We start from the raw sequence: 23,503 nt of genomic DNA on the forward strand, positions 1-23,503 counted from the left end.
TAGAGTATCTGGGGTCAAAGAGATTCTGCCTCTGATACATCCTAACTTCTGGACAGCAAAACCACAGAGGCATATGTCATAGCAGATGGGAGGGCAGACCTGCAGTATCCAAGCATCAACTAACACTTAATAGTTGAGTGACCTTGAGCAAGTCACTTGATTTCAGAGCCCTTGGTAATAACTCTCTTGCTTCAACAAAGGGGTGCCCACTTGGGATGGCCCATATAGATGAATTCATAGATCTGATTACTCTTCCCCTCCTCCTCACCAAGGGGCAATAAGGTTGAGTAAGAGCTTGACTGATCAAAACCAAAATGACCAAAAACCAAAAACTGGAGCAAGCCCCAGTCTCCATCCACACACATATGTGTTTGTTTGCTCCCCTGTTTTCCATGTTTTTAGAGAAACAAATGACAGCCTAAGAGCAGTGTTCTGAAAATCCATGTCCAGGGTATATCATGAGGCTTATCCATCCTCATTCAGCCCCAAGTCATCACCCTGGTCTCTCGAGGCCAGCAATGCCCTTTGAGCCAGTTGTCTCATACAAGAAGGTTTGGGAAGAGTTGCCATCCCAAGGGCTTTCTCCTAAACTCAACATTTTGGAAGGCAGCCCATGGAGGCCCACTGGGAAATAATCCTCCTTTGTGTGATAGGATAGTGCACACCTGGGTGCTCAATAATTCTCTTTGACAAAAATCATGAGGTTTGCGATAAATATTAAATGAGAATAGTTTAAAATGAAATGAGACCAGCAGAGAAGACTAGCTAGGAAATATGAGGAGCACGAAATAAAAATGGCACATGAATGTGTCCCAGACTTGTTGGCTCTCCCTGGGTTGGAGCTTTGGAAGTTTTTGTTGCATACAAAGTAAGCTTGCTTGCCAGATGGCATAAGCTCTCTTGGCAATGGGCAGCATCTAAAAATAGTCTTCATGTATGTAGTGAGGGTTGTGGGACTGAGTGGTGCTCTTAGATGCCTACTTCCTTACTTAAAGCTTCAGCCAGTTCCAGGGGGAGAAGTACCAACCTGAAAGACTCCATCTTGGGGAACTAAGAAAATGCAATATGGCAGTACGTAGAATCCCTCCTCTAGAGTTAAGAGCAACAAACCTCAGAGGACAATTAGGGCAACTTCCTCATTTTACAGCTGAAAAAAGTGAGGACCAAATTGGTTGGGAAAGAGACTTGGGTAAGGTCACATAAGTATATTTGAACCAATGGCCTCCAACTCTACAGTCAGGACTCTTTCCAGGGCATGTACCTTCTCACCTGAATGTCTTTTAAAGAAGACTGCCAAGGAATTTGGTACACCACTTTGAGTTCTTTGAACTTTATAGGGGCACTACAATGAGGACTTGCCAATCCCCCTCCCTCAAATATCTCTCCTCTGCTCTCTCACCTTAGCATGATGAGCAGTAGTGTATAGACTCAGACATATGCTAGCTAGAATGACTTTGGGCAGATCACTTAGACAGCTAATTATCCGTAAGTAAATTAGAGAAGTTACTAGTCGTAATGGAGTTTCTATACAAGAAGTTATCCTCACTAAAGAAAGCACCTTCCTGACCCCTGCCTGCTTCCTCCCCTCCTCCAGAAACAGCTAAACCTCCTAATTTCTTGCTGAATTTTCTAGGCTCGGTGTCACCCTCTCCCCTTCCCCTCCCCCCATTGTGTTCTGTATTTTACTCCTTCCACTAAAATAGCTCCCAATAATAGCTCCAAAGACAGGCTTCAGCCCTGACTAAATAATTGCTTACAATAAATTTTCTCCTTGATAAAAGGATCTCGTTTTTTTCTATCTGCACATGTTCACATGTATCTCTCATGTTTTGCTTTGTTGTCTGACTAGATTGTATGAAAAGAATTTAAGAGGTTCCATTCTTCAGTGCAAAAATAAATTGATTTTCAGAGTGTGTGGATTCAAACCACAAGGGAGCAGGGTTGGCACTGTGCAATGGAGCAGCCTCTTTAATTGTATGCTATTTTCTTAAAGCTTCTGTATTTTTCCTGGACACCTTTAGATAACAATTAAGGATTGTTTTAAAAATGAGTTTTTAAAAAAATTAATTAAAAAGACTCCTCAAAATGTTATTGTAACATCGGGCAATATAAATCATCTTTAAGAAACCTCTGGATTAGATATAGGGTGTGGGATTAATCAATTATTCCCCTCCCCCAATATTCATCAACTTTCAATTCAGATATGGTAATTAAGAGAAAACCATCTGTGACTTTATTGTTCGTACCTGAAGGACAAGGTCAGAGCAGCAAATTTCTGTATCTGATTTGTACTAGGTTTGTAGGCGAGGGCCCTTGTCCTGATACTAGCAAAGAGGAGATGCCTACCTCTTGGCAGTGCTTTGTCATTCTAGATATTACCATTGAAGTGATTACTGGCTCTCTGATAAGGCCAAAGCCAGCTCCTTCCTTGCAACTAGGAGGCTATTTTTCAAGGCATCCCAATGCCATCAGCTGCAAGAGCCCAATCTTTATTGATGCAAAAGTATATTTCCTTCTTTCATTTGTCCTCAAATAGAGATTCATATGACTTTAAGCCTTACTTTCATATGACTTTAAGCCTTAGTTTCTCCATCATCAAATCCAGAGAGATGCTCATATTCTCTTCTGCCTGTTCTCACATGCTTTGTAACTCTTCCCCTCAGTCCCCAGGTTGGCCAGTCACCAAGCCAAATGAATCCTATATTCTTTCTGGTGCCGCTTACTGGGCTACCTTAGAATTTCTAATCCAAATGGTTCTTCAAGATATTAGGGCTAGTTGAAGCCTCTTTATGCGGGGCTCTCTCTTTGTCTCTCCTTAAGGCACAGGACAATATTAGCACCTTTGCTTTCCTTTTGATCATCCTGAAGAGATCAGGTTCCCTTAAGTGATAATGGGCAGAGGGTACGGCTCAGGGAGGTCTGCAGCCAAAACAACGGCAGTTTTTCTTCCCAACTCACTGCCATTCTACGATAAAATGAGTTGCCACATGTCACCAGATTAAATTATACCTCAGGTGATCAAACACATGACGATTTCCCCCCTAAAATATAGGCAAACTTTCCTACTTTTGTGTCCTGTACTCAACACAGTTTGAATTTGATGATTGAGGACTTTGTTGGCACTCTCACTGTATAAAGACCACAGATAAAGAAAGTAGAGGCCATAAGTCCAAATGGGCTCTTAACCCAAGACATACCTTCGAAATGGCATTTTTGATCTAAATCTTTGCCATCAGCTTATTTTCTTCACCTTAGAATCCTTTTTTTAGACAGATTTTGAGTTTTACAATTTTCCCCTTAATCTTGCTTCCCTCCCCCCACCCCTCACTGAAGGCTGTTAGTCTTCACATTGTTTCCATGGTATACATTAGAATCCCTCTTAAAAAAGTGAAAATCAGTTAATTCAAAGTTCCCTTTAAGTGGAAGTTTACTCTACATTGCAAAAAGTTTTTATTTGACTGTTTTTACAAGTTGTTTTTCCTTGCCATCATTATAGCTGAAAAGCAGTTGTGTCTGTGTGTGTATGTGGCTTTAGGAATCACCTTTGATTCACTGTTCTCTATCCATACCCTGTTGGGCGCAAAGCAGTGTTAGCCTATGTACTCCTAATTTAGCCACATCCATCTTTTTTTTTTTTAATTAAGAACAGAGCAGGGAAAGAACAATATATTTTCCTCACCACTAGGATGTTTGGGGTCACCAATTAAAGATAGAATTTGGGGGTAACTGAGAAATGAGAGTCACTGAAAGAATGAAGGAATTTGTGTGCTCTCTGGGATTTTAATACTGCTCAGGATTTTATTATAAAATAGAGCAAAGTAAACTGGGTAAAAAAACTTTTCCTCAACAAGCACTTTAGGACAGGCTGAATAACAAAAGGCTAGTCAGGATACAAATTTTACATGAAACAATAGGAATCAATTTACATCTCAAGAGTAAAGATCCTTCCATACCCTTAACAAGATTCTCAGATTTTAACAGCATTAAAAGATTACAGAATTTGCTTCTGCTACATTTATAATTCTCATAATTCTCTGCATCAATATAGCCCTTGGAATTGCTTCATAAGTTTTTAAGGATCTATCCTCTTTAGCTTCCATAAGGTGCCACGTGACACATAGTGGACATTTGTGGACATTTCTACCAGACTGTAATCTCCACATCCTGGGATGTCTCCCTAGCACCTTTGCACTAGGCCTTAGAGCAAATAGGTGACCAATTGGCAAAGCCCACTGCAGGTCTCATTCATTTCCCTTCCCTGAGCTCCTCAGAACACTAAAGAATCTGTATCTCTCAATTCAATATTCAGCTTTATGGCATTTTGTGGACCCTCCATTTATTATACATTGGTGTAATCTCAACTAGATGCACAGGTACCATGTCTTATATCATTCCCAGTTACTTGGGCCAGTGCTTGAGATTATGGTAGATACTGAATAAATGCTTGAGGGAAGTGGTTCAGAGGCCAGTCCCACTGTGGACATAATCATATTAGAAGGGGAAAAGTTGTCTTTAGAAGAGTAGCATGCTCTTCACCCCCACCCATACTTTGTGGAAAGAAAGCGGGCATGTCATGGGACAGCATAAAGGTGACAGCCAAGGATGACAGCCACCTCTATCTAGGTAGGGCAATGAAATCCTCACGGAGGCATCTTTCTCTTGTTGAATGTAATGCTGATGGTACAGCCAAAGTTTAACTCTTAGGCCATCTGTATTTCAAATATAACTTCGGTAACCAATTGCATTTCTTATTTGAGGAGGGGGTTAATCCTTTCGCCAGGCCTGGCTGGAGGAGAGAGAATGAGAGCCATGCCTTGCAAAGTTTCCAGCAGCCTTGAGAGTAATTTTCAAGGGGGAACTTTTCCATTCTGACCATTTACTGTTTTTTTCCTCAATAAATATAACTCTTGTCCACTTTTACATCTATTCATCTGGGCCCCAAGCAAGAAATTAAAATAGAGAGACTGTCCTCTAAATGGATTCTCAAGTGCTATTACCAAGTATGGCAGGTTTAACAAACAGGCTCAATAAAAGCAGTCCTCACTTTGCTTCAATAAATGGAATGGTTGTTCGTGTCCTTGGCTAGACAGTGGCTGTCCTATCTTTATTTCTTGTTTATTCTATTGTGCTATATGTGCAGTAAAGGTTTTTAGTGGTGAGACTTTGAGCCATGGCCTTTTACATGAAAATGCCCAATCAAATCTCCTTTGACTGCAAGGAGATAGCCCTATTTAACCACCAGTCTCTGTCTTCAGGCACTTGCCTGGTTTTAATTGCTTTGCCAATTAGAGTGGGTTGGAGACTAGCTAATAAATTTCTACCTAACGGTACACTTGCTCAGACTGTGGACAAGATGTAGGTGCCATTCAGATGTGAAGCCCTATTACCAGATTGAATAGATTTCTAATGCATTTATCATTCATCTTTGCAGTATGTGATTTCAATCAGAAAAAAAAAAAGTGATGAATGGTTTGACAGCTTCCAGTCATTGACGCTAAAACATAATATGCTTCTGCTAGTTTTCCACGATTACAGACCTTAACATGCAATGTGACCTTGGTCCACAGCCCATGTTTGGGTAGCACAAAAAACTTAATCATAAGAAGTCATAAGTAGAATCCTTCTTCTTTACTGCCCTTTTTCTAGGACTAGGAAATTTATTGCTTGTGGGACAGGTAGGGTATGAACAATGGGCCCAATAGAGTCCAGGGTTATCTCATCTGGGTGAAAACGGCTGCTGAAAATCGATGTGACCTCTGCTATACTGTCATCCCACTTCCCACCCTCTGTGTCCTATTTGTCTTTTGGTAGAAGCTTAGATCTGTGTTCTGTCTCTATGTGTCTCTCGTGGGCCAGATTATCAAAATGAATCATTGCCTGCAGACCTCTTATATTTCTATTTATTTTCCTGGTGTTGACTAGGTGTGATGAAATATGATTCTTTTTGCATTTGATCCTTACTGCAGCAAGCAGCACCTCATTTAGCTGTGTCTCTCTCTTTAAAGAAGAGTAATACTATTTTGAAACTTCCATCTACTGTACAGCAACATTACAAACCAGAGACCGTGCAACCTGTCTTCACAGTCAATACCAATTTTCCTTTTGGACAATTTCATAGCATTACTTTCATCTCCAAAGAGAAGGGATTTCTAGCTATTTTCATGTAGTCAGAGTTTTATTTTATGCATACTATTTTAGGCATTGCTTTACCCTCTGCTACTGCCTTATTTTTGGTTGGGTCTCTCACTCCCTTGTCACCCATATCCCATGTCTGGCTCAAATGCACCATCCCCACTAATCCATACATCTGAAGAACTCTGCCTTGATAGAAAATATTTTATCAGAAGAATATCCTATTGTCTCTGACTCCACTGAAAGTCAGTGTTCTAAAGTTTATAAATTCCCTTCTTCAAAACAGATCTTTGGGACACTATAAGACTTGTCCTTTAAACTATTGCATTAATCAGTTCAAAGATGGGAGCAGCTCCAGTTTGTAATACTAGCAAATCATTACACTTGATGTATTCATGTGGTAAAGAGCAAATAATATCAAAACAGAGACTTCAAACAATACAAAGAAAACACTAAATGTGGCTAGGATTGTTGTCAGGAAAGGGCTTAGAGACATATTAGTGGCTGCCTTAGAAATGCTTTAGGAATGAAAGAGTGTGGGTGTGGGTGTGTATACACACAAGAAGACAGTATTTCAGATGTTAACTGTGCCCCAACAGTTCTTACCAAAGTGCTGATTCCCCCACTGTCCCCACAAGATGAAGAGAAAGAAAAGGGCTCTCTAAACACGCAGCATTCTAATGATAGATCTTCAAATTAAAATGACCAAGGTAAGGGACAAATGAAACTGTAGGGACTGGGAGTACAACTGCCCTTGGGATTTATGGGCAATATGCTAATTTCAAGCTTTACTAAAAACAGTTGTGGTGAAGGTACTCCTCATCTTATAACCTAAGTTTGCTATACATGAGAGTCTCAGGCACTGGGACATGGATGCTCAAGCTTTCTGCTTATCTGATAATCAGAGAATAAACATTCCCTGGCCCTATATGAAATAATTAATTAGTAGTTTGTATTCTTATAGTCTTGGAGAACATTGAAATACTAAGGACCATTATTGGGAGCAAACACATCTCTCTCCCGTGTTGGTTAGCTACCCTCTCAGATTTGTGTCATCTCCACACTTGACAAACATGTCATCCATGTCTTTATGTAAGCCACGGGAAAACTTGTTTAAAAAGTGCAAGATGAAGCATGGTTCCATGAACCACTCTTCTAGGAACGCGCTCCCCATCTTGAATGGAAAACCAGCCCTCAGACTCCTAGCTCCCTTCACAGCTCACTAGGACTGCCCCTTCTAGTCTACAAGACCGATTCTTTTTCTGTGTAGCCGTTACTTCTTTCTACAGAGCAAGAACTAATTTGTGGGGGTGGGGGTTGATTTCTCCAGCACACAACACAGCCTGACGCATAGTCAGGCTTAACAAAATATAGTGTGCTTAACAAAAATGTTTATCGAGTGACTGAAGGAATGACCCTCAGACAGGGGATTGCACTGGGTGTTGTTTTTATGCTGTGCTATCTTTGTTAGATTAGTTATAAAAAGGGTGTTATGGAGCCTCAGAAGAAAGCTTAGTAAAGGGGTTTCCCAAGCCCAATGTACCACATTCCATATTACAGAATACAAGTCAACTCGATTTGAATGAGTGACTGTAAAGGGATATCTACTGGTCACATTCTACCTTTGGAAGAAACTGTCCTTCAGGGTTTGGGGACTTAGCTTCTTCACTTTTCTTATCTCTTTTTTGCCTCAACTTTCTTCTCCCCCCCACCCCATTACTGACCCAAACACTTCTTTTTCCTTGACTTTTCCCTTGAACCAAGACCCCCCTGTCATTTTAAGAGAATTCCTTTGAAACACTATGATTGGGAGAGAAGAGAAATTAAGAGGAAAAGGGGGTTAGACATTTTATTTCTTCATTATAGTTGATATTTTTAGTTCTTAAATATGTTTCTTTGAATCAAAAGCAATTCACATTCTTATAGGTGACAGCATCCTTTGGGGGGTAATATGGGTACTCAAATTGGATAAATTTAACCTACTTCTATGTTCTTTTGTTTCTCTTTAGTGACATTAGACATTCCAGTTTCTCATCATCTCAATTCACTTGGGAAAAACTAGAGGCTAGGGGGATGGACTAGATGAATTCTGAAATTTTTAGACTGTTTGAATACTTGTATCTTTTGAGTGACTGCTTCAGTTTCTTAAAGTAAAATATTATTTGACTTTACAGAAGAAGTGCAAATGCCTATGCCGATAATGAAACAAGGCCTAGAGAAGGCCCAACTGGCTGGACAAGCCATGCCTGCTGCTGGCTTCTCCTCACCATATGTTTTTGCTGATAGCCTTTCTTCTGTGGAAACACTTCTGACCAACATTCAGGTAATTATTTCACTAGAAAAAAATTAGTGTAACATAATAATTATCAAATGGTAGTTGTCATCATTCTTTATGACATTTTAGACATTCAAAATTGTGAATTTAACTGGTTATTTAATTTATCAAAGATGAGTTGTGCCAACTTGGATAGTTATTTTTATCAATTTAAAACAACGAAGCACACAATTTTCAAATGAGAATGTTCTATGTAAATTCCTCCCACTCAGAGATTTTTTCAAATAAATTGCATTTGGTCATAGTCGGTGTAAAATTCTAATTGCTTCATTTCCATCCATACCAAGGTTTAGGGCATGAATTACTCCTACCTTTAGGATGGGGAGATGGAGGGTAGCCTTTTATAACATTCTGCCATCTCTATGATTGAAAAGTCCATTTTTGCTTCAGCATAAATACCCAGACAGTATCCATTACAAAATATATTCTCCAAAATACCTAAGCAAAACTGCAGTGGAGATGAAGATGCCTTACTGTACATTTTTGTAGATTATTGATTGTTAATGGAAAGTTTCATTTTGCCCTGGTGGTATTGGACCTGAATTTTGTTATCTTTTTGTATGTTGTTTAATTGTGTTTAGGGCCAAGATGTGAAATCTGGGAGAGGAAAAATCCTTTTTGATATACAGGACTTGGAGGCAATTTGGTTCCCTTTCATTTTTCTTTATCATCATGATTTATTTTTTTTAAAGCATATAGTTCTTATTCCCCCCATCCCCTTCCCCCGCCGCCTTTCTGCTCATTCATTAAAGTGCAAACAGATGGAGTCTCTCCATCGCTAGTGATCATCTTAAAGGAGGACAGGAAGGAGTCTTTTGTATGTCCTGGCTTTCCTTTTAGAAGCATGAGGGAGATGGCTTAAAAAAACAAAAGAATGGGCTTTATAATTTAATAGCCAAATGTAAATGAAAGTGAGTTTTCCAATCCAAATCATGCTTCTCTTCAGAAGGGTATTTGTTCTAGCTATTTAATCACTTGGGAGGCATCAAGTGGTCAAGACAAAGAGACTGAACTTGAAGAATTGGGCTTTTGTAATTTTTTTTGTTTTGTTTTTCCTAGGGCCTCCTGAAAGTGGCTCTTGACAATGCTCGCATCCAGGAGAAGCAGATGCAGCAGGAGAAGAAAGAACTGAGAATGGAACTCTTCAGAGAGAGGGAGCTCAGAGAGACCCTGGAAAGACAGCTTGCTGTGGAGCTGCAAAGCAGAGGTGAGTCTGCCGACTTGAAGGCTGGCAATCATGCAGAAGGAGAAACTGAGGTCCAGGGAGAGAAAGGACCATGAGATCTGCCAACCATGCCTCCACAAAGGCCTAGGACTGAGCTTGTGGAAGCTGTAGGAGTAGGGACTTGGATACTCAAATGACTTTTTCCTTGACTCTTGGTATAACAGATGAAATGCTTTGGAGGTAGGAAAACCTGAGCTCAAGTTTTATGTCTGCCATGTACTTGCTAAATGAACTAGAGCCAGACACTTGACCTTGGTACCTTAGGGAAACTCTCTGAGACTCTGCATTAGAAGTAAGTTGCCAGACTGGATTAGATTCTTGCCTTGGAAGGAACGATAGGTTCCGACCCCCCCCCCCCCCCCGAAAGGAAGTAAAGGAAAAAAATGATGATCAAGTCATGAATTGAGATCCTGCCTCTTACACATATCAGCTGTGTGACCACTTAAACTCTCTAAGCCTCAGTTTTCTCATTTGTAAAATGTCGGAAGGATAGTAGCCTAAAACACCTCTCACCCTATTGTGAGACTAAAAGAGAGAACATTTATCAAGCACTTTGCCAACCTTAACATGTTATGTAAATGGAAGCGATTATTAAGTCATCTCTGGCAGGTAAATCGATGACCTCACATTAATCAGGCTCTTGCCAGCTCCCCCAAACTAAAAGTACTCCCTTTCTTCCTGCCCCCTTCCCTTTCCACTATAGACATCCCCACTGGATAATGGAGTGGTCAGCTGGTCACCAGATGTGCCCTCTGCACTGGGTCTATGATAGCCCTTAACTGCTAGAGGTGGCGTATCATTGGAGGCTCATCCTGTTCATAGACTTCCTCGTGCCTATGCAGGACTGCTTTTGGGAAAACTTTTCCCTTGAGGTTGGAATCATTCTTCCTCCTCAAAATGGAAATTTAACCATTGAATTCAAGGAGAATTCTTGTCTTAGCTAAGTCAGTAAAGACTAGAGAAAGCAAAGGCCCAATCATTTGTCTACAGTTTGAGACAAGTGGATTTCCATCATTGGGATACAGAGTAGAGTATTGAGATCCACATAGTCATGCAAATGTGGATGGCCTTGGGTAATTTGCTTAACCTCCCCCAGACCTCAGTTTATTCATCTGTAAAATGAGAGTGGATTAGATGACCTTCAGGGAGTCCTTTCTAGCTCTAAATCTGTGAGTCTAAATTTCTTGTCTGTTTCCAAGTAAGGAGTTTTCACACTGGGATTTCCTTCTGCACTCTAGTGAAATCCCATCCTTTCCTCATCCTTCACAACTAACCTCCCTAGTTTCAGGGTTTAGGAAGCTACTTCCTTTTTCCTCAGCTTGGTCAGTCTTCTTTTCTCTCTGCTGGCTTCATCCTTTTAGAATAGCCAGGCACAAGGGAGCTGAAGATAGACAGACTAACATTACTCAAGCTATCAAGAGAATTCAGGTCCTTACCTTTCTTCCTCTTTTTTAATACTATTCTTATTGACTAGAATTATTGAGATGATCACTCCCACTCCTCATTTCTCCTTGTCTGTGTTCATCCCAAGATTTGACCTTGTCCCAAGTCCATTAGTGTCACATGGAAGGAGATGGGGTTTTTCATCTTTTAGAGTAAATCTATCATAATTCCTATCATGTACATAGCTTGGATTTCAAAAAGAATTCTGGCATTTTAATGATTCAGAAAAGCCCAACTGGAATCAGACAAGTAAAGAAAGAAAAGGTAGCCTTCCCTGAAGAATTAAAGGTGAGGAGTGGAAAGGAGAAGTTCTCTTCCAATGGTGAGGAATGACTTCCCCAAAATGAAATGTAGAATTGGAATCAAGATGTCATAGTAAGCCTGTCCATGGTTGGGTCGTCTTAAGGTATGACTGATCAGGAAATAGAAATAAACCATAGATTCATGGACCTAAGTAAGGTCCCACAGCTCCATCCCAGTGGAGGAGCTCAAAATTGTGAATGGGGCTCATGATTCAATCTGCTAGACTTTCCATTGAACAAATCCAGTTATGACCAATTCTGAGCTTTCTAGCCTCTGGTATAATGGAAGTTCTCTTCCTTTGAGGTATGGAAACATATGGATTAAATTGAGAAACGTTATTAAAAATTTTGACAGTAGATGACTATAAGCTGGTACAGCAGCTCCAGACATGTTGGCTCATGTTGGGCTATGAGTATGTAAATGACAGTCATCGAATTCCTCTTTTACTAAGTGCCTTCTAAAGTACTGGGAAAGATAGACTTTGAAGAGAGACTGAAAGTACTTTTATCCTCGTCTTTATGTAGAAGAGATAAAAAGAGAACGATTAATTGTAAGTATAAGAGGATGTACAGTGAGATGGGAAAGAGAGATTGGGACCAAGGTGTAAGAGGTTTCAAAATTAAATGAAAGAGTTTGTATTCTATCTAAGTCCAATCAGGTAGCTACTGAAGTTCTTTGAGAAGCTGGAAAAAGATGGAAAATAAGTTTGGGGGCTGAGGGGAGGGCAGAGTGGAATGGGAAGAGACTTGGGGCATAAGGAATAATTAGGAAGCCGTTGCTATAGGCCAGGAGAGAGTTGATGGGAGGGACGACGAGTGACTTTTGGTGTCTGATGCTGCAGAAACGGGGGGAACGATGGGGCCTGATCATAATCTCATAACTGTTGAGAGAGTAGCTTTTCTTCATATGTGAGGAAGCTAGAAGCCTGATGACAAAGGGTTGACAAAGTGAAAAAAATAAGGAGTCAAAACAATGTTGACAGCATTTTCTTTGAGCTGGGTGAGGATGGGGGAGACCTGACCATGTCTGAAGTTCTTAGGAAATGAACCAGGTAGGGAGAAATTGAAATTTTGTGAAAAGAGTGACATTTGAAGGTTGCAATGGGAGCACATATAAAAGGATTGGCCTTGGAAAAGTGGGGCCAACTGCAATGTAGAATGAAGAAGGTCCGGGGGAGGGAGTGATGACAAATTCTGAGATGATGAAAGTTGGGAAGGGGGAAATCTCTATTTCCTAGGTTGTTTTATTTCTTTAGTAAAGTAAAAGACAGGGTCCTCAGTGGCCAAGGAAGAAATGGGGACCTTAGGAACAGTTAGGTGACACAGTAGATAGACTATGGGACCTGAAGTCAGGAGGACCCAAGTTCAAATGTGACTTCAGTAGCTGGTAGCTGTGTGACCTTGGGCAAATCACTTATCCCCATTGCCTTGCGAGAGAGAGAGAGAGAGAGAGAGAGAGAGAGAGAGAGAGTTGAAAATAGCTTTTATGAGGAATGAGATAGGGGATCATTTGGGGAAAGACTAAAAGGATTGCATTGCTGCTGTGAAGGCCCAGTTGACATTCACTTAATATGAAGCTCTGTATTATCCACATAGTTTCTAAGTTATTTTGCAAATAAATACTAACAATAATTGCTACCATTTCTATTGTATTTAGCCTGGGTCAAGCCCTATCCCAAGCACTTTGTAGGGATTATCTCATTGGTTCCCCACAACAACCCTGGGAAGTAGATACTAATATTGTCTCCATTTTACAAATGAGGAAACTGAAGTTAAGTGACTTGCCCAAGGTCACAGAGTGTCTGAAGTTGAATTTGAACTTGGGTCTTCCCAATTCCAAGCTGGGTAGTCTATCCACTGTGCCATCTAGCTACTGGACAGCCCTTCATTTATATTACTTTTAAATATAACAATATTCAGTGACTTTCTATGATACTTTAAAGGGTACAAAGTGCTTTCATTACTTCACTGGAACCGCATGCCTGTCCCACGAGACACCATTATGTCTATTGTACAAATGAGACAACTAAAGCCCAGGGAGATGAAGAGATTTGGCAAATTAACTAGCGAAAGTCAAAGGTCTTTGGAACCTAGGGCTTCCTGCCAACTAGCTTAGCATTCTAGCATCATGTGATCTCCCTGGGCTCTAGGGTACCTCGAGTGTAAGACATTTCAATCATCTCAGCAGAGTCGTCACTAGGAAGAATATTTGAACCAGAATTTTTACTTGAACCAAAATTTGTCTTTTCCAGGAAAAGGAAGTACATTTAAAACCTACCAGGAAATGTGCATATACATAATTGGTCAAATTGAGAATGTTAATGGTTTACTGGAGTGCTGTTTTTAGCTTTGTGAAACAATATCAAAAGGCCAATTCCATCAACTAATTTTAATAACAGCATGATCTTTTCTCCTACTGAATATGGTAGAAATGGAATGGTCTTAGGATTCCTTTGTTTCTAGGAAATGTATTCTTCACTACCTTAGACTTGTGAATTTTTATCTGGAATGACTTAAAATGCACCTCTGCCAAGGAAGTTAAGAGTGACCAGAAGGCTGGCCTTTGAGGCAAGAAGGCAGGACCAGGCTCTGCGAAGTCTCACATACTGGCTTTGTGCCCATCCGCAAGAAGCAGGCAAGGCTCCAGGGCAACTTACTAAAGTTAGACAGGAGCTGCCAATTTATATGGCTAGAGAGAGTTCCCACCCCAGAACTGACAAATTCTATTATTCTATAATTAGCTCTCTTTGAATCAGTGAAAGTCACTCTTATGAACAGTCACTGAATTTGAATTGCCCCCCAAATATTCGCTCTTGATGCCACTCAGAATTGCACCATCTAGTCCCTATCCCTATTTTTGGAGCCTCCATAGCCCAGGCATCACCTTTCACTCCAGCCACACTGGTCCCTTTTTAGTCTATTGTCAGCATCCACTAGGAATACATAATGTGGATTGAGATGGCAGGGACTGAAATGCAGCACTTTTTTGGGAGGCAGCATAGTGGAATGGATGCAGTGTTAGACCTGGGTTCAGATCCTGCCTAAATTGAACAGCCTTTGACTCTGGGCTATAGTAACAAACTCCCAATAGCAGTGGAGGGAGGGGTCATCAAATTGTACATTATGATCATCAGTTTTAAAATGGAATTTTATTTCTTATTGTAATTTTATTTATTTTGTTTAATAAATCCCAATTCCTAGAGCACTTGTCTAAGGTCATATAGCCAGTACCTTCAGCAGTGGTTCTTAAGCCAAAGTCTTCATGGCCACTTTATCATGCACATTGCAACTAATATTTTTGCAGATGCATGAATAATAGAGGGAGAAGAAATGTAAAGGTCACCCTATGTGAAATCTTGATACAAAGTAAGACAATTTAAATTCTTACCCAGTCATTTCCTGTGACCATTAGGCTTTGTCTTAAAATTCTCCAGTGAATATACATTTGTGTTTCCATGATTCCTTGGGTATAAAAATGTTTTATATCATGTCAGTCAAATTGTAAAGACTAAGGGGCAAAACACTGAAAGCTGAGACCTACTTTTTGTTTTGGTGGCAGTCACATCCGTCTCTCTCTTGGACCCCATATGGACTTTTCTTGGCAAAGATATTGAAGTGGTTTGCAGTCACCTTCTCCAGCTCATTTTACAGCTGAGCAAACTGAGGCAAACAAGGATAATTGATTTGCCCAGGGTAACATAGTAAATGGCTGAGGCAGGATCAGAACTCAGGTCTTTCTGAAAAGCCAGACAATTTACCTACTGTGCTGTCTCACTTCCTCTTTATTCTTGTAGCTTGCACCAGAATCCTCTACACCAGAAGTGTCAAATTCACAACTGTGTGGCTGAAAAACTCCCAAGTACTGGTGGAATCAGATTAAGATGTAACTGGAGAATGTTTCTCACTGAATAACTAAAAAGACAATAGAATGTAGATAATGTTCCCTTGTGACTTTCTAAGCAAGTATGAAGCCAACAGGGGATTGGCTTCTATTTGACTGCTCTGCTCCACACTGCCTCACTGACAATTCTGCTCTTAGAAATATTTGTAGAGCCCTAGTGCCATTCTTGCATATAAAACAGGGCTGCTTCTCAAAGAAGGACATGCTATTTCGAAATTTCAAAATCAAGGATGTCACCTGGCCCTTCATCATATTCCAGTAGCTACTTTCTTTTTCATACTTATGTGAGAGAAATAGGAACTACCTCTCAACTCTCCCCTGACCTATTTCCAAGATCAGTTCACCAGTTATTGACAGTGTTTAAATGTAGGCAAAACAGCCAACTAAATCTCAAAGCATTCTAACAGCTGCGAGCTAGGTGATGGAAGCTGCCCTGAGAGATAGCTTGGTGACTAGGATTCCTCACCAGTCCTTTTTTCCCTTTGTATATTCCAGCTACAATTCAGAAGCGCCTGAAGAAGGAGAAGAAGGCTAAGAGAAAACTGCAGGAGGCCCTGGAGTTTGAGTCCAAGCGCCGGGAGCAAGTGGAGCAAGCTCTGAAGCAAGCCTCCACAGGTGACAATGGGTTCAGGCTGCTCCAAGGTCGTAAGTAGTATCTGAGCAAGGGAGACTAGCTGCCTTGACAGTCTCACTCTCAGGTACCCCAATCAGAGCTTCAGTTTCCAAACATCAACAGAGTCCAAGAGGTCTTGTGTTTTAGGTCTAGAATGAAACTACCTTCTAGAGAGATCCAGAGAATGTAGAAATAAGAGGAAACCTCTGTGAGGGGGTGGAAACATGGCAAATGATACCAAACTCTGCTGACCATGAGATTATAGGACCTGGTTCTACCACTTCCTATTTTTATGACCTTGGGCAAGTCCCTTAATCTCTCTGAGCCTCAGTATTCTCATCTGTAAAATGAGGAGGTTGGACTGGTCAACCTGTAAGATTCCTTTCCAGGTCATTGACAATATACCTCTAATCCTCTTGCTATACTTCAGATGAAGTCCATTTAGGCCATGGAGTGGTTTGGAACATGACCTGTTCCAAATGGGTTCCTGTGGCCCAGTCTTAACTTTGCCTCCTTTTTTCAGGCTTCAAGCCAGAAAGCTCAGCATCTCTTCATTTCCGGGCCTTTTCCTATTCTCCATGTACAAAGCACCATAGGCAAGAGAGTGTTGTACAGGTCTCTGTGTATGGGTCCACATAAAGGCAATAGGGAGAGCTTTGGAATCAGAAAGACCCTGGCCACTGCTTAGTCCTCCTCTATCAGTGGAAGGAGTCTCTACTCTGAAAATTCTAGAGAAACAAATGAACTTGCCAGTCTGGACCCCAAACCAGAGGCACAAGTTTGAGATTCTGTGATAAGGAGATATGTGTGCGACGTACACAAAGAATAGCTTTCATGTTCTTGTCGTATGCTGCCAACTTCTAGGTGGATATTAGGACCTAGAGGAATGAAGGCAGCCTAGGTTCACTGGCTCTGTTGACCAGAACTGTCACATCCAGCCTTTTTGAGACAGCACTAGATCATGAAAGACCAACTCCAAATGAGGTGCTCGTTCTCCGAGGTAAAAGGGCAGTCTCCTCCACACAGGGAGAAGTAGGAGGAATGTAGAAACCGAACAGACACTAAAAAGAGCTATAGAAACCCAAGTAGGTACAGAGCCGCATCCTAGCAGCAGCTGCCCAGGTTGGGCCTTCATCTACCCAGGTAAGGGCTGAATGTTGTGTGTGTCCTTGTCACATGGGCCCGGGCTCTACTCTAGTTCCAAGGGGAAGCAGAGGTTGCAGCAGCATTAGTGAGAACCATGAATTTAAGGCCCATCATCTTGGTTTCCACGGGGAGGTACAGTAATATCTCTTAGGATGAGAATTCCCATGGGGCCAGAGGCCCTGAATCCCCAAACAATCATTCCCTTTTGCAGCTATATGCCAGAGCATCCAAAAATGCCTTTTTTTCTGACTGTTCACACCTCACAGGCTAAACCAAGCATCCTCCTCTGTGTAGAGGAGGCCCACAGCTCCCTGTATTTGAAAGGATTGCAAAAGCTAATCCATAATTATCTTACCCTACAGAAAAACAAAGTCAAAGCTGTAGACACATTTTGGAAGTCTTCCCTACCTGCCCATCACTCCCTCCATTCTCCTTTTAGCACTAGTAGTAGAGTCAGAGTCTGGGGTAACTGAGGCCTGCCCGGCTCCAATCTGGACTTCTCCTACTACCTTGTTGCAGTAGCAAAACGTTGCTAAGGCTTGTCGGGGCAAGCTGGCTGCACAGTAAACTCTAGATGTGCTTCCTACATCTTTGCCTCATTTTTCAGCCAAGAGAAGGCCCCAGATAATCTTCAAGGGGATTTTTATTGACAGACGAGCGCCATGTGACTAATCTCTAGGGACTGAAGCAAGTGGCAAAGAATTCAATAGAAAATTGGAAATCCAGGCCCATTTGAGGAACCATCTAGAATTTGTAGCTCCCAGTCCTCTTTCCCTATGAAAACTCCCAATCTCTCCAAGTTCTTTCTAAGCAAAGGCCAGACCACCCTTCAGGGTGCTATCTGGGACCAGAGTATCAAAGCAGAGGCTATTTTTCCTTAAGCACACAAGGACAGCCAAAAGACCTGCATTAATCTCGAGTGTCACATCTTTCAGATACTGCAATGCCAGAGAGAGAAATGGAGAATGGAACTCAGAATGACCCGGCAGCAACAATGCAAGGTAGAGGGAGACTGCCTCAACTCAGGGAACTGAGAGGCCTGGATTGGGGGTGGGTGGGAGGGGATGCCCTGAGGCCATGGACATTTATGGTGACAGAGAAAGATACCCAGAAAACTCATTCAATTCATTTCTTATAGTTTTTAACAGCAATCATTCTAAGAAAAAAATGATGCCATCACTATGCAGGGATGAAAGGATATCACATCTACACTAAGAGCAAATCTCACCAGTCTGTCTGGCTATAAACTCAACTCCACATTTACTTCCATGGCCAATTTGCCAGGTCTTGGTTAGGCTTCCCAAGGCAGAGTAACTCATATCCTCATTCTGTTCATTCCCTGAATAATTAAATACAAAATCTTCACCAAGTAATTTTTAAGGTGAGTCCAGAAGGGACCATTAACAATGAGAGGTCCTCCCTTATTGAGATGGTCACATGCTAGCCTTGGAGGATTCCCAGAGGCAATAGCCATTTCCAGGGAGTTAGGAGTAAAGACTACCCCAATGGGCATCCTTGCTAATGCATTTTTTTGTTTGTATATTTCTTATATTCTAGTCTCCTGGCTACCTCAATAATTATTTTTCTTGGATGCAAAGGCTCCAGTTGGTTTTTGAAGAGCACAGACATGTTGATTGTCACCAGATCTCTAAACAATTCTGTTCCAAACAACCTTCTTGAAATCAGCATGTAAATTACAAAACTAAATTCACATAATAATTGAAGTCACTAGAGTGGGGAAAAAAGTTTGCCAACCTGAGAGTCATGGTTTTTAGGAAATCATGCAAGACCTTCTATTACTGTCTTAAGAGCACTGTTTGATAAATTCAAGAAAGGCAAGTAACAGATGACATGTATTCTTGGAGTCCGAGTCTAGGCTGTGCCCTGGGAATTTCTACCACTTCCTACTCTCTATGACTTAAAGTTGATTTGAGCTTCTTAAAAGTTCTGTCAATGAAGGCCAAACTGGCAAGGTTTGAAGGAGATATAGCTCTCTAAGACAGATCCCCCCAAGGATGACTTTGTCAAAAATCATAGCAATTTATGACCCCTCTACTGAGGTGTGATAGAGTTACCTGCCCTGGGAAAGCACAGATCCTTTGTAACACTGAAGAGTTCCAGTCCATCCATTCCATTCCCAGTATCCTCCTTGATTCCATTTTCATAGTGATTTTGAAAAGGTATCAACCTAAAGAAAGAGAGACACATTTCCCAAATGGAAAATAAATAGCCTAATTTTCCTGAAGAAAGATGCACATGAAATTCTCTAATGGAGATCTAGCAGAGCAGTATCTCACAATTTTGCCAAGTTTGACAGGGTTAATAAACTGTCTTGATAGATCTGTATGTTGTTTTTGGTCACGTCTGAATCTTTGTGACCCCATTCAGGGTTGTCTTGGCTAAGAGAGGGTAGTGGTTTGCCATTTCTTTCTCCAGCTCATTTTACAGTTGAGGAAGCAGAGGCAAACAGGGTGAAGTGACTTGGCCCAGGGTGACATAGCTAGTATCTGAGGGTAGATTTGAACTCAGGTCTTCCCTATTCCAGGCCCACCTCCTCTGCAGCGCCAGCTAACTATCCCTGATGTGTATGTACCCTACAAGATTAGAGCTATGACATCTTGGGATCAGGCAGGATTCCACCCCACCGGTACAGGTACAACTCGTAGGTATCATCACTGACCTCTTCCTGCTTCCTTTCTTTAGTTTTAAGACTATGTCTTTATGAATTAAGCTAGTTTAAAGTGAGACTCCTGCTTCTTTCTTTAGTTTCAAGAGTATGTCTTTATGAATTAAGCTAGTTTAAAGTAAGACTTCCAACTTCCTCTGATTTATTTACAAAAATTCTCGAAAACAGTCGTGGCCGTTCTGGGTCTCATCTGCATCACCTGTGAGTGGTGACAGATATGCTTGCTCCGGGAATACTGGGGTTGATTCGACGTCAAAGGCCAACAAGTGAACCTCATGGTAGTTGATAGGAAATATGAGTCACTGCATGGTTTCAATTGACTTCCCCTAATTCAGTTCATTTCCATACCACTAAAGGACATGATGGCTTAAGCTCATATGTTACTTAGAACATGTTCCCTCTCAGTAACTAGGGCATATTATTAAAATTCTCTTTTAAAAGGAAAGTTCTAAAATTAAACATCAAAATTATTATGCTCAGTGAAGTTGTCTATTTTTGTATTGATCTGGACATGTGATCTCACTGACAGGTTACAGAGCAACACTAGTTCTGCAATTTTATAGTGTTTGAGAGTCTCAGAGAGGCAGTGACTTGCTCAAAGTTATACTGATAATTTAGTCTTATCAAGCATAAAGACTTTTTAGCAAATACTAAACTCTCAGTCAAACAGATCTACCTTGCCAGGGCAGCCTGAGGCAGCTTTTCCTTCCCTTTTGCTAACTTCTTTTTTCAAGAATCAAATTATTGCCTCTGTATGATCAGTTATACATTAACATTATCCAAACAACAACGGAATCAAGTGAAATGAATGGCTCCTTACTGAAAGTGGTCCTGTTAAGTGTGATAGACAAAAACTGAACAATGTGCTTCTTTTCCTCTCTCCCAGTATAGCATCGGCCCCCACAAACAATAAAGCTCCCATCATCAGTTTATGAAATCCTAGAGTAAATGGAAGACTGTTAACAGGACACTAGACTTACAATTCCATTTTGAAGAGGTCTTGTTCTAGAAACAAAAAGAGCTCATTCTCTCATCCAGAGAAACAAATGAGGGAACATATTATCAGAGCTCATCTTCAATCCACTCAGCCTGGATAATTGCCTACAAAGCCCTGATAATGCCGCCTCCATTGGAAGTGTTTGGCGGCAGAACAGGACTTTGCTGTGTATCCAAGAAGCTTAGAAAAAGGCTAATTTGGGACTGTAGCATGTTTTTGTCTTTTTCTGACTAATTGTTCTCTTCTGTTTTGGGGGGGCCTTTTCTTTGTAGTTATATCCATACTATTTGAACTCTGCTTTTGCCATTCATAACAATTTTCATTTTCTATTTGGCAGTGGAAATGCCTTCTTCATTTTGCAACATTCACTCCTGCCATGGTTCTCAGCAGTTGAATAGAGAGTAGCTTTGTTTGCTAGAACCGTCATCTGTGTGGAGCCAGTTTCCAAATGTAGCCGGCTCACAGTAACATGCTCCTCCAGCATTAAGAGCCTATAGTCAATTGCTCTGCCGAGCAAAAATCTATCATTCACACAGTGTCCTTTCCTTTGCAATTCAATCCATTCCCCTGCCACTGTCTCCATAAGAAAATTTAAAGGAGGTCTGAGTAAAGGTGGCATTAGCCACCTTTAGCTGTATTCAAATCATTCTGTGTTCCCATTTCCTAAAGAATTCTAGTCATTGGTGGTTGTCCATCTCTTTGGAATCTGACAAGAATAAGAAACCTCTTTAGTTGAACAATTGTAGACTTTGCATGCCATTTTAGAAGGGGGAAGGAGGTGCCACACATACACATATCTAGTGTTTTCCTAGAAAAGGATGATTCAGTCTCCCAAGACTATGAAGCCCTTTGGATTCTACCCCTATGTGGGGGTGCTCTGTCTACCCTATCTGGGAGATGCAAGGGAGCAGTGATGCAGGCATAGTGAGATTCACTCATCCAGATTCTTCCTTAACTCAATTGGGGGCCTAGCAAGATAGGGCATCAACCATCCTATCAACCAATCTCCACTTCCCATAAAATAAACATAGCAGGTGTTATTAAGTGCACCTTCAGATCAATGATTTTTGCAAATGATATTCAAGTACCATTTGTGTGGTGCTTTTTTGCTGATAAAAGCAAATTAAATTAGTACAACTAGGAGTGTGCTGAGAAAAACTAAAACTGAACAGCAGCACCATTAGCTAACAAAGTCATATTTTCTCTTTACTGCTTTCTGCCATTTAGTTATTATCCTATTGGAAATCTAATTATAATCCTTTTACTCCCTAGTCAAACTTCACAGTTTTTGCAAGCTTAGCACTGACAAGTGATTTCATTACATTTGATTGCCCGCGCCCAGATTGACTTAACTTCACTCGGAGACCTAAAAGCCCTCTCAGTTTCTCAGATTCCCTGTTTGCACATTATAGCAACAGCTCCTTTAATTAATTAGCATGAACAGCAGTAACATGAACTGCTGAACAGAAAATAACATCATTTTATGATCGCAAGGAGACTTCTCCTTTTGCATGTTTATACCTTAGTTAACTTTTGTATTATTACACCCACTGCATCGGTGGGGGCTCTCGGTACAGTCAACAAGGCGTGTTTCTGAAATTTGGAATAGACGGGTATGAGCTGGGGAAGAGGGGAGCCAGAGCTCCAGTGATATTACATCTCAATTTCAGTCAAGCATCTTCCTGAGAAGCAAACCGAAGGTTTGAGGAGATAACACCACCCGATCCAAGGGCACTGCTACGGTGCCTTGGCCGGCTTTGAGATGAGAAATGTCAGTTCTTTGTTTCTCTGCTTCTCTGATTTCCCACTGCAACTTGTGTTGCCCTGTTGTTTTAGCTGCACATCTGGCAGCACCCTAGAGGTATTCGGATTTTTGCTTTCTGGTAGTAGCACCCCACCCACAATTATCCTATTCCAGCTCTGATCAAAGATGACGAGGCAAGTTGATTTAGGAGATGAAACTATGTAGCACTTCTCTTAGTAGCACTGAGCTAGCTGGTTTAGATGTCATAGAGCAGCCAACTATTTGAATTGAGGAAAAATGAGCTGGTAAGAGTTTGGAGAAAGCAGGAGAAGAAGGGTTCGAATTGATGGGCCTTCGAGGCAGCTCCCAACTCTCAAATGCATCTTTCTCTCCATTCTTGTTGGAATCTGATGGATTCTTGCGTGCAGAGAGGACTCCTGCCTAGGCTTTTTTTTGATGATTTAGCTATTTGATTTCTGTAAGGTCTTTCCCTCAAATTCCCCTCAATGTAACTCACAAGTCATTGGGCTGGGAGAGGGACAAAGGAAATCATCCCTGCCCTCAAACAGCTTCCATTTTACTGGAATCCTACAGCATGGACTGTGATTTAGGCCATCTGTAATTTCACTGAGGCAGCCAGGGATCCTTAAAATGCACAGTCTAACCCCTGAGACAAGGGGAGATTAGGGACATGAAGTTCATACAAAAAGATTTCCTTTACATATTAGATTACCTTTTGGTGATCATATACTTGACTTGCATTGTCCCTTCTAATTTCTGACGGGTACTATTGGAGAAAGCCCAGAGTATCCCCAATCTCTGAGCTTTTTAAAAAATTTTTTTTTATTTTTATTTTTTTGCAAGGCCACATGGCTAGGTAATTATTGAGTGTCTGAGACCAGATTTGAGCCCAGGTACTCCTGACTCCAGGGCTGGTGCTTTATCCACTGCGCCACCTAGCCGCCCCTATTTCTGAGCT

At 41.1% G+C, this 23,503-nt stretch overlaps 1 protein-coding gene and 1 long non-coding RNA gene across 4 annotated transcripts in view; one reads left to right on the forward strand and one right to left on the reverse strand.

The window, feature by feature from the left end:
* Positions 1–23,503, forward strand: part of DACH2 (dachshund family transcription factor 2) — a 400,510-nt gene that overhangs the window by 358,826 nt on the left and 18,181 nt on the right. The window contains exons 9-13 of one of the 3 annotated variants that reach the window (XM_074203764.1): positions 8,307–8,455; positions 9,527–9,674; positions 15,834–15,953; positions 18,033–18,098; positions 19,643–19,759. In XM_074203764.1, the coding sequence (XP_074059865.1) occupies positions 8,307–8,455; positions 9,527–9,674; positions 15,834–15,953; positions 18,033–18,098; positions 19,643–19,759 (600 nt within the window). The remainder of the gene's footprint in view (positions 1–8,306; positions 8,456–9,526; positions 9,675–15,833; positions 15,954–18,032; positions 18,099–19,642; positions 19,760–23,503) is intronic. The other 2 variants (XM_074203765.1, XM_074203766.1) reach the window with 2 other exon arrangements.
* LOC141500542 (uncharacterized) overlaps positions 18,201–23,503 on the reverse strand; it is a 457,510-nt gene continuing 452,207 nt past the window's right edge. Inside the window, exon 4 of the long non-coding RNA XR_012471956.1 lies at positions 18,201–19,285. This is a non-coding gene — a long non-coding RNA (uncharacterized LOC141500542). The remainder of the gene's footprint in view (positions 19,286–23,503) is intronic.

Source organism: Macrotis lagotis, chromosome X, assembly GCF_037893015.1.
Source record: "Macrotis lagotis isolate mMagLag1 chromosome X, bilby.v1.9.chrom.fasta, whole genome shotgun sequence".
Taxonomy (NCBI): domain Eukaryota; kingdom Metazoa; phylum Chordata; class Mammalia; order Peramelemorphia; family Peramelidae; genus Macrotis; species Macrotis lagotis.